General features: G+C 43.5%; 1 protein-coding gene across 7 annotated transcripts in view; it reads left to right on the forward strand.

The window, feature by feature from the left end:
- Positions 1 to 14,561, forward strand: part of LOC124043795 (glutaminase kidney isoform, mitochondrial-like) — a 62,750-nt gene that overhangs the window by 16,273 nt on the left and 31,916 nt on the right. For 4 of the 7 annotated variants that reach the window (XM_046362762.1, XM_046362763.1, XM_046362758.1 and 1 more), the window contains exons 2-6: positions 4,739 to 4,835; positions 6,620 to 6,741; positions 10,662 to 10,818; positions 11,201 to 11,280; positions 13,521 to 13,684. In XM_046362762.1, coding sequence (XP_046218718.1) covers positions 4,739 to 4,835; positions 6,620 to 6,741; positions 10,662 to 10,818; positions 11,201 to 11,280; positions 13,521 to 13,684 — 620 coding nt within the window. The remainder of the gene's footprint in view (positions 1 to 4,738; positions 4,836 to 6,619; positions 6,742 to 10,661; positions 10,819 to 11,200; positions 11,281 to 13,520; positions 13,685 to 14,561) is intronic. The other 3 variants (XM_046362764.1, XM_046362760.1, XM_046362761.1) reach the window with 1 other exon arrangement.

The raw sequence follows: 14,561 nt of genomic DNA on the forward strand, positions 1-14,561 counted from the left end.
ACATCAGCTAACTTCACTTTTGTGGTGAATTTCTGTAATAAAAAAACCCACAAAGGATTCATTATCAATGAAGGTCATGTTAACTAACTGATATTATCTATTTTTTGCCCCTTTTTTCTCCACAATTTCATGGTATCCAATTGGTAGTTAGTCTTGTCTCAATGCTGCAACTCCCGTACGGACACGGGAGAGGCAAAGGTCAAGAGCCGTGCATCCTCCGAAACACAACCCAACCAAGCCGCACTACTTCTTGACAAAATGCTTACTTAACCCGGAAGCCAGCTGCACCAATGTGCACGATGGGACACAGACGACGCTGGGCCAATTGTGCGCCGCCCAATGGGTCTCCCGGTCGCGGCCGGCTGCGACGGCGCCTGGACTTGGACCCAGAATCTCAAGTGGCGCAGTGGTCTAAGGCACTGCATCGCAGCGCTAGCTGTCCCACTTGGGAGGCCCTGATATTATCTAATAGAACGAAATGTATAAGATCTCTTAAGCCTGTGTTAACCTCCGACCTTATTTTCGGCGTTTATCCCAAAACCCTATTCTTTCCCAATTTAATTTCCCTCATAGGAATGGCTGAACGAACCAGCGGTTACTAATTTCCTTTATTTGTTTCTACAAGCTGGCAATCCCACATCAGTGGGGATGGTAGACTGTGTGTGCTGAACAGAATGCTGTGTGTAAACTCTGAGTGAGGGTGAGAACTGGGCAGTGTGTGTGTGTGTAGCCTATACTCTCAGTGGGGATGTGTGTGACTCGATCTGCTTTGTTTTGTGCTCAGTGGGAGCCAATGCTGAGAAAGTAGGCTGGATACTGCGTGTGTCAGTCTAACCTACAGAGGCGAGTGTGTCCTTAGTCACCCCACTACAGACAGCAGGAAGTGTAATTAAAACCAGCAGGCCCAGTGCAGTTCTCCCCCCTCGTTCTTTTTTTCATCTCCCGCTCTTTTCTCTTTTTTTATCCCTCTCTCTCATGAAGATGATGCATGGAACTTTATGACTCAATACTAATGTCTCCAAGCTCAATGTTATATTTCCACTAATGGCATGCATAGAGAGAATATTTGTTTAACTGTATTTACCTACTGTATGTTTTGGTAGCCACAACTGACCCATTACATAGACTTTCCTGAGGATTCTCAGGAGGTTTCCTGCTTTTTTTTGTAACTCTTCCAGGGCATGGATGTTTCTCTCCAGTGGTGGGGTATCCATAACTAGTGGTACCTCTAGGATGACACCAATGGTTATTCCCAGGAGCATGACAAAGGGTTGGGTTCCTGTTTTGTGTGTTCAATGTCTCATTTGTTTTTGCCTGTATTCTTTCCCCCGCTTTCTCTCCATCGTCCTGCTTGCTTTACATTTTGTGTCTGTAAGTATATTACTATTTTTGTCTCTCACAGGTAGATATCACAGGTAGATATTTTTCTCTCGTTCTCCTCTACCTTACACCCCCCCGTTTACCTCTTGTCTGTGACATTTGTGCGATGTATTTCCCAGTTCCTCACTGCACTGCACACCTATGGATCAGACATCCAGAAGGGATGTCAGAGATTTGATCCAAAGAGTCCCCCCACCCCCATCATCTCCTTGCAACACTAGCCATGCCCTGAAGACCAGATGTGACTTATTCTCAGACACCCAGAAACTACAGGAAGTACTCTTAACTGCCATGTAAAAATAAAAAAAAACATGTCAACTGTGACCAGCAGTAATGACTTTGAAGTACAGAGATTGAATTGAAACGGTGGTAGCTCGGCTGGCAAGTGACTGTGTTTTGACTGGTGCCTTGAAAGTGGCAGTCTCGTCTGTCGCTCCTGGTAACTGTGCCACTGCCATGCACAGTCAGTCGCTGGGCTACACGTGGCAATCCCAGTCTGCTTTGCCAGTGCAGGCAACCGTAAGCCCTCTCTAATGTGATAACAGGGATAGAACATCAACAGGGTTAGGTAACCACTTTATTTAACCACGCGACCACAGAAACGCGCAGGGACGCATATATATGTGTGGATGTATATATGTATATGTATGTGTATGTGTGTATATGTGTATGTATGTATGTGTATGTGTGTATATATATGTATGTGTGTATATATATGTGTGTATGTGTATATGTGTGTGTATGTATGTGTGTGTGTATGTATGTGTGTATATATATGTATGTGTGTATATATATGTATGTGTGTATGTGTATATATATATATATATATATATATATATATATATATATGTATGTGTGTATATACATACATACATACATACATACATACATACATACATACATACATACATACATACATACATACATACATACATACATACATACATACATACATACATACATACATACATACATACATACATACATACATACATACATACATACATACATACATACATACATACATGTGTATGTATATGGACGCTCCCACACATTCAGGCCTTCCAACGCGAGCTTCAGAAATCCCTCACCTAATGTGATAATACCACATCAACAGCCGCTAGATAAACCCTTTATTTAACCTGGTGAGAATGGCTCTGGACACACACAAACAAGCTGGCTGACCACCTTCTGCTATTTTTTTTTTTCTTCCATTTTCTTTGGTTCAACTGTTCTTAAACACTAGTAAAACCACATGCATGCTTTTCAACCGTTCGCTGACTGCACCCGCACGCCCGACTAGCATCACCACCCTGGATGGTTCCGACCTAGAATATGTGGACATCTATAAGTACCTAGGTGTCTGGCTAGACTGTAAACTCTCCTTCCAGACTCATATCAAACACCTCAAATCTAAAATCAAATCTAGACTCGGCTTTCTATTCCGCAACAAAGCCTCCTTCACCCATGCCGCTAAACTTACCCTAGTAAAACTAACTGACTATCCTACCGATCCTCGACTTCGGTGATGTCATCTACAAAATAGCTTCCAATACTCTACTCAGAAAACTGGATGCAGTTTATCACAGTGCCATCCTTTTAGTTACTAAAGCACCTTATACCACCCACCACTGCGACCTGTATGCTCTAGTCGGCTGGCCCTCGCTACATATTCGTCCCCAGACCCACTGGCTCCAGGTCATCTACAAGTCCATGCTAGGTAAAGCTCCGCCTTATCTCAGTTCACTGGTCACGATGGCAACACCCACCCGTAGCACGCGCTCCAGCAGGTGTATCTCACTGATCATCCCTAAAGCCAACACCTCATTTGGCCGCCTTTCGTTCCAGTTCTCTGCTGCCTGTGACTGGAACGAATTGAAATATTCGCTGAAGTTGGAGACTTTAATCTCCCACACCAACTTCAAACATCTGCTATCTGAGCAGCTAACCGATCGCTGCAGCTGTACATAGTCTATCGGTAAATAGCATTTCAAGCATTTCGCTACACTCGCATTAACATCTGCTAACCATGTGTATGTGACAAATAAAATTTGATTTGATTTGAATAGCCCACCCAATTTTACCTACTTCATCCCCATACTGTTTATATTTATTTACTTTTCTGCTCTTTTGCACACCAAGATCTCTACCTGTACATGACCATCTGATCATTTATCACTCCAGTGTTAATCTGCAAAATTGTAATTATTCGCCTACCTCCTCATGCCTTTGCACACAATGTATATAGACTCTTTTTTTTCCTACTGTGTTATTGACATGTTAATTGTTTACTCCATGTGTAACTCTGTCTGTTCACACTGCTATGCTTTATCTTGGCCAGGTCGCATTTGCAAATGAGAACTTGTTCTCAACTAGCCTACCTGGTTAAATAAAGGTAAAAAAAAAAAAATGTAACTCAAATTCAAGTGGAACTGTTATGTCTGGTTTAGCCAAAACTTCCAAGTCGTCTGAGGGTCGTCACTTAGCCGCACAAATGATTTAAAATGACACTGTCAAATTGAGAATCTGAGATAAATGAAAATGTCAGTAGCCTAGACCTAGGTGTGTGTGTGTGGACACATTGTACAATAGGAGGAGGAAATGATAGTCCTAAAAAAAAAACTTTCCAGTTTCACTGGCTCACCCAATGATGCTCACTCACCGGCGGTGGCTAATGTGTGCTCGTGCCAAAAGCCTATCTCTTTTGTTTTAGTCTGTAAAACAATGTCTTTTGCTCAATAGGACAATTTGGATGTTGATAAAATGGGGCAGGGAAATTAGAGGCAAATCAAATGAACTCTGATTGCTTTTATTATAATTTTTTCCCATTGCGAACAGTAAAAAAAATAAAAGTGTTATCTTGTCACAAGAGGTACTGGATCCTGACAAATAGGTTCCGGACCCTAGTGTTTGTGTTGACACGGCATGCTCTTCAATGCAGGATGGGTGTCGTGTTTGGCTGATAAATTTACTAAAATGGGAATAAAATAGACATTTCTACATTCAAATGGATCAGAGCATGTTGACTTGAATGGGGAATATCGTTTGTTTTAAATTATACTGTCAATCGTCCATAGGAAACCTATGGGAATCATAGAAATATAGGTAATAGAAAATACATTTCCATGCAAGTTAGCCGCCGGACCAACCACCGAAAGTCATCTTTGTGGTAGTAATTCGGTACATCAATTTACATTTCAATGACGTACCAGCTCAATTGCAGTAGTCTAAAGCGGATATGTCCTTTCTATGAATTACAGTTCTATTATGGAAGTGACAACCACCCCGCATTTCTAAAGGTATTATTAAAGGTACTGCTCTCTGACATCTTCTGTTCCTGTGTGTTCCTCTCCTACAGGAGAAGGAAGGCAGGCATCCTGCCCAGTCTGGAGGACCTGCTCTTCTACACCATCGCAGAGGGCCAGGAGAAGATCCCCGTCCACAAATTTCTCACAGTGAGTCATACACACACGCACACCATCCTAACCCATTTTCATTATTAGACACCATTGTTCTCAGATTATTTGATGCTGTAACCATCTTCATCAATATTATCATTGTTGTTATCAGCATTATTATATTTACAACATCCTATTCAGAGCGACACAATTGCTCATCACTATCGTAATTACATTTTTAGTAACATTAACTACATAAGGTTACACTGATCATGCTACATACTTCAGCACCACCACACAGTTTTCCATTGGCACCATCCACATGATCATATTATTGCCATATTCATTATCACGACAGGTTTATTTCATAAGCGTTGGATCACTGCTGCTGCCCTGTCTCCTGTCTAGAGTTAATTGAAGTGAGTCCTCAAGACGGAGTAATGGGGAGGTGGTTGAAGGGTGTGAAATCTATTCCCCCCCCGGCCCTATCACGACATTTAGCCATTTGTCCTCTGTGTTACACATCACAGATTGAGGCGCTGCCAAAAGGTTGTTGACACACACACACCATCCTTTATTACTCCAGCTTATCTGATCTTATTGGGCTATTAATCACCAGAGTGTCCTCTTCACTGCTTTCTTTACACCCTTCCCTGGGTAGGAGGAATACGTAACAGAACCCTGCACACATTGTTGTTTTTTGTGGTAGGGCATTCTCCAACGTTCTCCTGTGTCTCCTACTCAATCCCTTTTTTAGGGAACTAGGAACTGTGCCCATCTTCTTAACCAGGGATATTGGGTTAAGAACTGTGCCCAGCTTGGATTGCGCCCGTAGCCCCATAGTATATCAACGAGTTGTTTGACCCAATTTAGGCATACTGTAGATGATCGGGATAACAGCTACAGCAGGCTCTCCCCGCTGGTGGGTGTGCTGACCTGCTGTAACGTCCTCAAACAAGTGTATGACCGTCTAGTTCTGAAACTCAAAATGTTTCTGTTGTGTGCCAAGGGAAAAACTGTCAGGGAAATAGGGCTGTTGTGAATATAGGTGATTCTGTTGGAACTTACAGTCTGACTATCGCTGGTATGATGCCAAGAATCACATACATATTTACAGCCATTGATTTTTTTTCTTTACAATTTCATGAAACAAATCTTGTGGAGAGAACTATTTTCCTGACAGTTTTTCCCAACGCGGCAATATATGTAACGGCATAGGAGAAGATCTGGATTTTGAACCAGGCTCGGCCTGTGAGAGGTTTTGCTGAGAAAGCGGCTTCCCGTAATCATGTGGTAATCTCGTGTTTGAGCGTCCTAACTATACCGATGGGGTGGGGGGGGGCATATTTGCCTTTATTCTATTTATCGAATATCGGTGGAATTATCGTCCAATATCAGTAAAAGGCCAATATCAGCTGATTTTAATATTGGTCTTTAGGTCCCAGATCTGGTTGTGCTCTTGCCAACTTCATTTCTATTTGGCATGATAATCAGTGACAAGTTGCCATGATGGCACAAACAGTCTCGGGCTATATACAGTATATACTGTTTTATTTAGATTTTCTATAACTGTTCTCCCAGGCCGCTTGAATAGCTTCCTTTCCTTGATTCCTTTCCTTCACGATCACAGAGAGCTAATCAGGTCTGGTCAGTGCTAATAAAGGAGAAGAGACCAGGAATGGCCGCTTTTCATACGCCTTTCAACACCAAGGATGTTTTTTTTTTCCCCACTTTGGGCCCACCAATGTTAACTGAGTTTCTGATTGCTCAGTGCGGGCTCACCAAGGCTAAACCAGAGTTGTGACTCTTCCCCCTCCCCCAATCCCCCAACCCTTCTGCAGGCACTAAAGGCCACGGGACTACGCACAGGAGATCCCCGGCTGAAGGAATGCATGGACACCCTTAAAGTCACCCTGAAGAACACCTCGGACGGAGTCATGCTGGACAGAGACCTCTTCAAGAAGTAAGTGTTGTTCCCGGTGCGAATCAGAGACGCTCAGTAATGTTAACGATATATGTATTGATAGAGTGGGGCGTGAATATGCTGTTGGCTATGCATTCCTCTTTTCACAATATTGTACCCACCCGAACAAGGCTGGCTTGGATATTTTCTTTTCACATCTATCAGCACTGTTCAAGCAACTATGGTGAATGCCTAACCCGACCAGCTCAGCTCGTCTCAGTAGTGTGAAAAGCCCTAATGAGGAATGATTGATTCATGACTGCGAGTTGACGTGTCTGTGCAGGCAGAGCTCCAGTTCCTGCGTGTTTTCCTCATCATAAGAGCTCTAGCTCATGAATCATTCAGCCCGTCTCTTCTCTGGGTTAAGATGGAATCCATTATTCACGTCTCGCCCGCCTGTGCCAAGCTAGAGGAAACCCAGTGATCTACTTCCTGCCACAATGTCACACGGCCCAGATTGACCCTAATTGTTGACATCCTGTCCTGAACCTTGTCACCGCAATGTAAACTAACTAATCCCGGTGATGTCACTGTGTTTCTATGAGCCACACGTTTTTAAAATGCATTGTAAATACATTATAGGTATTTATGCATTGTTAGAATTTCTTACAATGAGCCATGGTGAGCTATTATGAATGCTTATAGCATGTCTTTAATGTATATTACCACCTCTGAGTAATGCTATATAAATGCAGGTGTCTTTTGGCCACAAACGGCTGTGACGATGAGCCCTGAGCTGTTACGAATGCGTACAGGAGGTCGTGTCGTCCGCTATGCCATAGTGAACGTGACGTGATAATAGGCCATCTAAAGTGCATTCATAATGCATTATAACGGGGTGGCTTAACAGAGAGCGTAACCCCAAACTCTTCCAGAACAGGTTCTATCAGACCGAGACCCCCACCAGAGCCAATAGGATGTCGGTCAGGCTCACGTATTGCGCCATGACACAGGACATCATGTGCTCACTGCAGCATGTGTTATGTTATAGTTTTGACGTCTTCACTATTATTCTACAATGTAAAACCCTTGACTGAGTAGGTGTGTCCAAACTTTTGACTGGTACTGGTACAGTGAGCAATATGTTTGGAACCTCAAATTGAAATAAACTGGCGGTATCGAAGGGCAATCCACATAGAATCGCGCACACTGGGCCTGACAGTTGTCATTAGCGGCCAACGCGGTGTCTTATTTCTAAGCTTCTGTGGCGAAGGGAAATGACTTAGCAGTGCATGAGTACACTCATTCGTTCTCCCTTCCTCATCTTACTTAACATCACCCTCTGGACACCGTTAAGCCCTAACTGGCCAATTTAGCAGAGGGGTTCCCAAACCTTTTCACCCAGTCCACCCTTTCTTACTATTGGCACAAGTACTGTTCAGGACACAAACTGTTCACACCCCTCTTATTGGTGGAGAGAATTTTGCAGGGAAATTTATTTCCTGCAATTCTACACATTTTGTTATGGGGGGGGGGCAGAGAAAATGTTGCTGTTTTTAAACCACATTTTTCTTGCATTTCTATACATTTTGCCATGTCTAACATGTATTCATGTGATATATTTTAGCAACTCAAATGTTACAACAAAATGTATGGGCTGAATAACCTAGCAAAAAAAAACATTAAGTGGACATGGGCTAGTTGATCTGGACATTTCTAACACGTTATAAATAGCTCTCTAAGGTTTGCAATGACTGATATGACAAGAGGAAAACTGGTGATGCTCTACACAATTTCGAAATTTCATTCTACTATTACAACTTTCAAGAGTATGTTGAAAGCTGGACTGAGGTAAAAAAAAAAAAGAAGGAAAAAAAGAGGGGGGTTTGGGAACCACTGACCAGGCACTTTCATTCTCTCTGTTGTCACCCGCTGAATACATTGTGGGTGAGGGTGGTAGTAGGCTGGCCAGGTTAACATTGACAGGGCACTCTGTAAAACGATAGGCTCTGTCCACTCGTCCTTTCTCCTGCTGATGGACGTTAGACTAGACAGGGGGTCTGGACCTCCTGGAGTAGCAGAGCTAAACCACAGAAAGTCTATGTACTGCAGTGTTCGGTCGTAGACTCAAATGACTCCGTTGATTGGCGTGCGGTGCTTGCAACGTCAGGATTGTATTCATTAGGGCACACTGTATCGAAACGTTTTGTAACGGAAAAACGTTTCTTTATTGGAGAAGTTCAGGTAGTCCCTCCCTGTTTCTAACGTTTGTTGCCCAACGAATACGACCCAGGGCTGCATTCTGAACATTGCAAATGGTAATGTCTTGTGTAGAGCTCACATGATTGCTCGGCTGGTGCCGTGTCAGGTGTTCGCTGCCTGCTTTTCTGCCCAGTGTCACCCATCACCACAAATGAAATGTCAAATATCTATGTGTGGCAATGGTCAGCTATTTTTAAGACACCGGGGCAAGGCGGAAACGAGTGATGGCACTACGATACAGTCGCACTGAAACTGGTCCATGTCCACACGCCGTGCCCAGTTATGCCCATGCCAGTCTTCCTGTTTTCATCTGCTAGAGGTAGTGCTGCTTGGTACAATAGTTGTCCTTGTGGTTTCCAGAAAAGTCTGTGTGCGTATACAGTTCATTCTGGGTGGTTCCCTAAAGACAACCCTTCTGTTATTCACCCCCCCTGGAATAGTTTGTCCCTGGAACATTTTTGTAACAGCAGCCTGCTCGCTGAGTCTCCAAGGCCTAGCTTATAGCTCCCTGAGGGACGTGTATGTAAATGATTGCAGCAGAGGGATGGTGATGAAACTATGGGATGTCTGTCTCCTGGACACACCTGGGTGTTATATCCTTCAATGTGTTAACTGCTAATATTGGCTAGCAACGCTCTCCTGAGGCCCAGCGGCACGTTGAAAACAGTATCCCACAAGAAACCATGCATTCAAACCTTTTTTTAGATACAGTATGGTTATCGATTTGTTCTTCAAGGATGGAAGAGCTAGGCCAGGTCCCAAGGATCTTTAGGAATAAGGCACTGCATCTCAGTGCTAGAGGCGTCGCTACAGACACTCCGGTTCGAATCCAGACTGTCACAAGCGGCCGCGATTGGGAGTTCCATAGGGTGGCGCACGTTGTCCGGGTTCGGCTGGTGTAGGCCGTCATTGTAAACAAGAATTTGGGTTAAATGAAATAAAAATAAAATGATCAAACATGCCCTAGTTGCCACCTCACTTTTTTCTTTTTAGTAGGCCATATACTGTGGTCGTTGAGATGAGCATCTTTTTATGAATGTTCATGTAGCACTCGCAAAGCTACAGTAAGTGAGTTTTGTTTATCTTAAGTTGACGCCAACGCCACATGCCTGGTTAACTGAGAGCATCTGGGAATACTTCTATTAGGCCTATGTTTCCCCCCCCCACTTACCCATATTGTTTTTGTGTGTGTGCATGCGACGCGTTCATGTGTTTTAGTATTTCATCCCGTGGCCCCAGGCTATTGTTAGGTTCTAAACCAAGAGCACAGACAATTAGTAAAGCTCAAACCAAGTGTTGTTTTTTTCACCCACTGGGTCACACAGCTGCATAAGACAGAGATGTATTTAAACGTTCATCCTTACACATCTGAACAGCCAGTACATCTGTTACTAGACAGGACTTCAGTGATGCATGGTCTTTCTCACCTCATCTGACCTGACCTCGGCCCATATTCCTGACTTGTACCAGACTGTGGCCCTTCTCCTTCCCATGTATCCCTGATGTCTAACAATAACATGTTCTGACCGAAAGTAAACATTCTACATTCCCCTCTCTCCCTCAGTGACATGAATAAGGATATTTTATATTTAAGTTTAGAAGTCAGAACACATTTTGTTGCTCACCATGGCTATGTTAGCTCCATGCTAACTACCTGAGCTAAGAGGGACTCGTGTCATGTAATGTCCAAATAATCTCTACCACCCTCCTTCCTCCAGATGTGTCCAGAGCAACATCGTCTTGCTCACCCAGGCCTTCCGCAAGAAGTTTGTCATCCCCGACTTCCAGTCCTTCTCTTCTCACATCGACGAGCTCTACGAGAGTGCCAAAAATCTGACCGAAGGCCAGGTTGGTAATCAGCCCATCCCGGGGGAGGTGGGTGGACGCCATCCTTCTCGTTGTTCCTGTAGTCTGCCTCTTTCACCTTTTTTTCTTTGTCTTCCACCTCCTCTGTGGTATCGTCAATGGCAGATAGCTGTGTAGCTGGAGTTTTCTTATGTATCCTTTTCTTCTGTGTGTGTGTGTGTGTGCTTAACTGTACACGCTTAGAAAAAAGGGTTCTTCGCCTGTCCCCATGAACTCAAGTGTTCTACCTGGAACCAATAATGGTTCTCCTATGGGAACAGCCGAAGAACCATTTTTAGGTTCTAGACAGCACCTTTTTTTTTCCTTTCTCAGACTATGTATTTTTGTCAAGGGAGTCTTACACGAACAGTTTGGATTACAGGTGTTGGAACTATTTTTCCCTCCACCGCAGGTTGCAGACTACATCCCCCAGCTTGCCAAATTTAGCCCAGACCTGTGGGCCGTGTCTCTGTGTACTGTGGATGGACAAAGGTTAGACTCCCGCCTCACCCCACCATTATGTACTCACAAAGCTTTTATCATGTGATTGAGACAGGGTTATTATTATTATCTTTAAGACCAACAGTTGGTAAGTTGGTCAACAGTTGGCAACACTGAAAATGCACATGCGTCCCGCTATTTAACATCTGCAAATTTAGCCAGTGATAGGATATCTCAAGGCCATCTGAACTGGGATAAGGGCCAGCTAAACTTCCAGGAAAAGCCAAACATTACAATGTGGGGTCCGCAGTTTAGTTCTGGCGCACTCATTGATAATAGATATGGTAAAATAACAACCAATCTTAGGGGGTGTTAGTGTCGTTTACAGACATATAAAAACACAATCTCTCTTTATGATGTTTGCTGTAGGATAGAAAGTCATAAAGATAACATTGGAATGAGGTGTTTTGTTTATGTTCGGTTTTTATGATTTACAGCATGTTGAAACACAATGATGCACTAAATTTGGAGGGGCAGCTATCTGGATGCCCCTTAGCAGCTCTCCTTTTCTTTCTCTGTCGTTCTTACTGTCTTTATCCGTCTTATCTATTCCCCCTCTCTCTTTCAACCTACCTCTTCCTCTCGGTTTCTCTATTTCTGCTCTTCATCTCTTTCCTTCTACCCGATCTTCTTTTTGTTCCGTCTGTACTCCATCCACCACAGTCTTTCTCCCTCTACCTTGTTTCACTTTCTTCCACCCCCTTCTGAGCTTCTCACTTTTCTGTGTCTCCTCTCCCCGTCTCGTTTAACCTCTAGCGACGAGCAATCCCGTATCCGGGAGCGTAATCATAGCCTCAAGCGCATTACCATAACGCAACTTTTCCTATTCATGAAAATCGCAAATGAAATGAAATAAATATATTCAAACACAAGCTTAACATTTTGTTAACAACACTGTCATCTCAGATTTTCAAAATATGCGTTACAGCCAACGCTAGACAAGCATTTAAGCGTAAGTTTATCATGGCATAATGCTATGCTAGCTCTGCTGGCAGCAGGCAACATTTTCACGAAAATAAGAAAAGCAACCAAATTAAATAATTTACCTTTGAAGAACTTCAGATGCTTTCACACAGGAGACTCCCAGTTCGATAGCAAATATTCCTTTTTTCCAAAAATAATATTTTTGTAGGTGAAAAACGTCCCGTTTGTTCATCCTGCTTGGCTGAGGAATTGACCGAAAAATACTTCAACTATAACGCCAAACTTTTTTCAAAATTTGCTCCATAATATCGACAGAAACACGGCAAACGTTGTTTTAGGATCCATCCTCAAGGTGTTTTTAACATATGTATTCGATAATATATCCGTCGAGGCAGTTGGTTTCTCATAAGAAACGATTGGAAAAATGGCTACCTCAGTATTTTACACAAGGTTTTCTCCGGGAGACACCATGCGACCACTTGACCTATATGGTCTCTTACAGCCATTCTCCAATGGAAATGCCTAAAAAGACATCACAATGCTGTAGACACCTTGTGGAAAACGTAAGCTGACTCCTAGCTCCTTCACAGCCATATAAGAAGTCATTGGCATGAGGCGGTTTCAAACAATGCTGCACTTCCTGATTGGATTTTTATCTGGGTTTCACTTGTAACATCAGTTCTGTGGCACTCACAGACAATATCTTTGCAGTTTTGGAAACGTCGGAGTGTTTTCTTTCCAAACCTGTCAATTATATGCATAGTCGAGCATCTTTTCGTGACAAAATATCTTGTTTAAAACGGGAACGTTCTTCATCCAAAAATTAAAAGAGCGCCCCCTATATCCAACTGGTTAATGATGGCCCATGAGTGACGATGTCTGGTCATAGTGACCTTCTGTAACAATCTGTTTACTCGCTCACGCCTCTCCCACTTGATTATATGGTGTTGACAGAGCCATCATGCGCTCCAGATATTGCACACTGCTTTAGTGTTCAGCCGCAACAAGAAAATCTCCCCAGTTAAATAGTTCCTGCATGCACACAGCGGTTCTTGGCAGAGTTGAAGCCAATATCTGCATTGAAATGATATTTTTATGAACAATTTCTAACTGTCCTCAAGCCGTTCTTGTGATATCAGTGTTATTATTACCTTAACAAAGCTTCTCTCACATCAGTGTATCATGTGACGTGATGACACATAAAGTCAAATAAGATGAATCTGGTTTGTGATGTGTAGGAGGCCTTAAAGAACAGGGAAGTGGGACTGGATTAACCTGTACTTAAGCCTGCTTTTGTTTCTCCTCAGACACACGGTAGGCGACACCAAGGTCCCCTTCTGCTTGCAGTCGTGTGTGAAGCCTCTGAAATACGCCATCGCGGTGCACGACCACGGCACCGAGTACGTGCACCGCTTCATCGGGAAGGAGCCTAGCGGCCTGCGCTTCAACAAGCTCTTCCTGGACGAGGACGGTGAGCTGTTTCTCAGAGCTGATCCTGCTGGTGCACAGAATTAGACTAGAATGACCAGAATGGGGGAAAGCCCCTCAGATCATGCCAGGGACCAGTTTGAATCCAAATCACAATAATGTTGAATCCAGATCACACCGTTAAATTCTGTATCCCTGTCATCAAATGTTATTTCAAATCAATACAGGTCAGGTAAATAGGCAGGTACAGCATCACTGTGTCGAAGTGGACTGTTTTTTTTCCACCTGTGTCCAGACATCTAAAATAAATAAAAAGGGTATTTTTCTGAGCGGTATGACGTAGCTAAATCAACGTACGCCATAGCCGCTTTGCCTTTGAACGCCCCCGTCCCCTGTCCTCTCGCCATCCCCTTTGTTTGATTGTTTTACCTCTTAAGTGCTTTTGATGAAGAGCCCACAAGTGATGTCTCTTTCTCCAGTCCCCTCTGTCTACACATCGATGCCTCGAGCGTCATCATCCATCCAACACGGTTATAGATGCCACTGCTTTCTAACTGCTCTCCAGCTGATGACGCATCCACCGCGGTATACAAGGCGGGCTGATTGATTGTTAATGTTGACATTAAAAAGAGTGGGGAGAGGCCCTTACTTGCACCACACCAACCCCAACCGCCTTAGTCTATTTTCAATCCAACTTGGCCTTTCGGCAACTGTTGCTATGGCGACAGTGAAACTTGAATGATTCAGAGGTCATTCCCTCCCTCTGCTCAGTAGGGGTGGGCTGGCGTATGATGAGGAGTCGGGGGTCTCACACAGTGTCCTCCTGCTTGCTTTTCCACCTATGATTCTTCATCTTGCTCCATCTCAGAATACCAATAGAAAGATCAATGGTGACCCAGGAATAGAAGAGAACCTGTCAA

This window comes from Oncorhynchus gorbuscha, linkage group LG09 (assembly GCF_021184085.1).
Source record: "Oncorhynchus gorbuscha isolate QuinsamMale2020 ecotype Even-year linkage group LG09, OgorEven_v1.0, whole genome shotgun sequence".
Taxonomy (NCBI): Eukaryota; Metazoa; Chordata; class Actinopteri; order Salmoniformes; family Salmonidae; genus Oncorhynchus; species Oncorhynchus gorbuscha.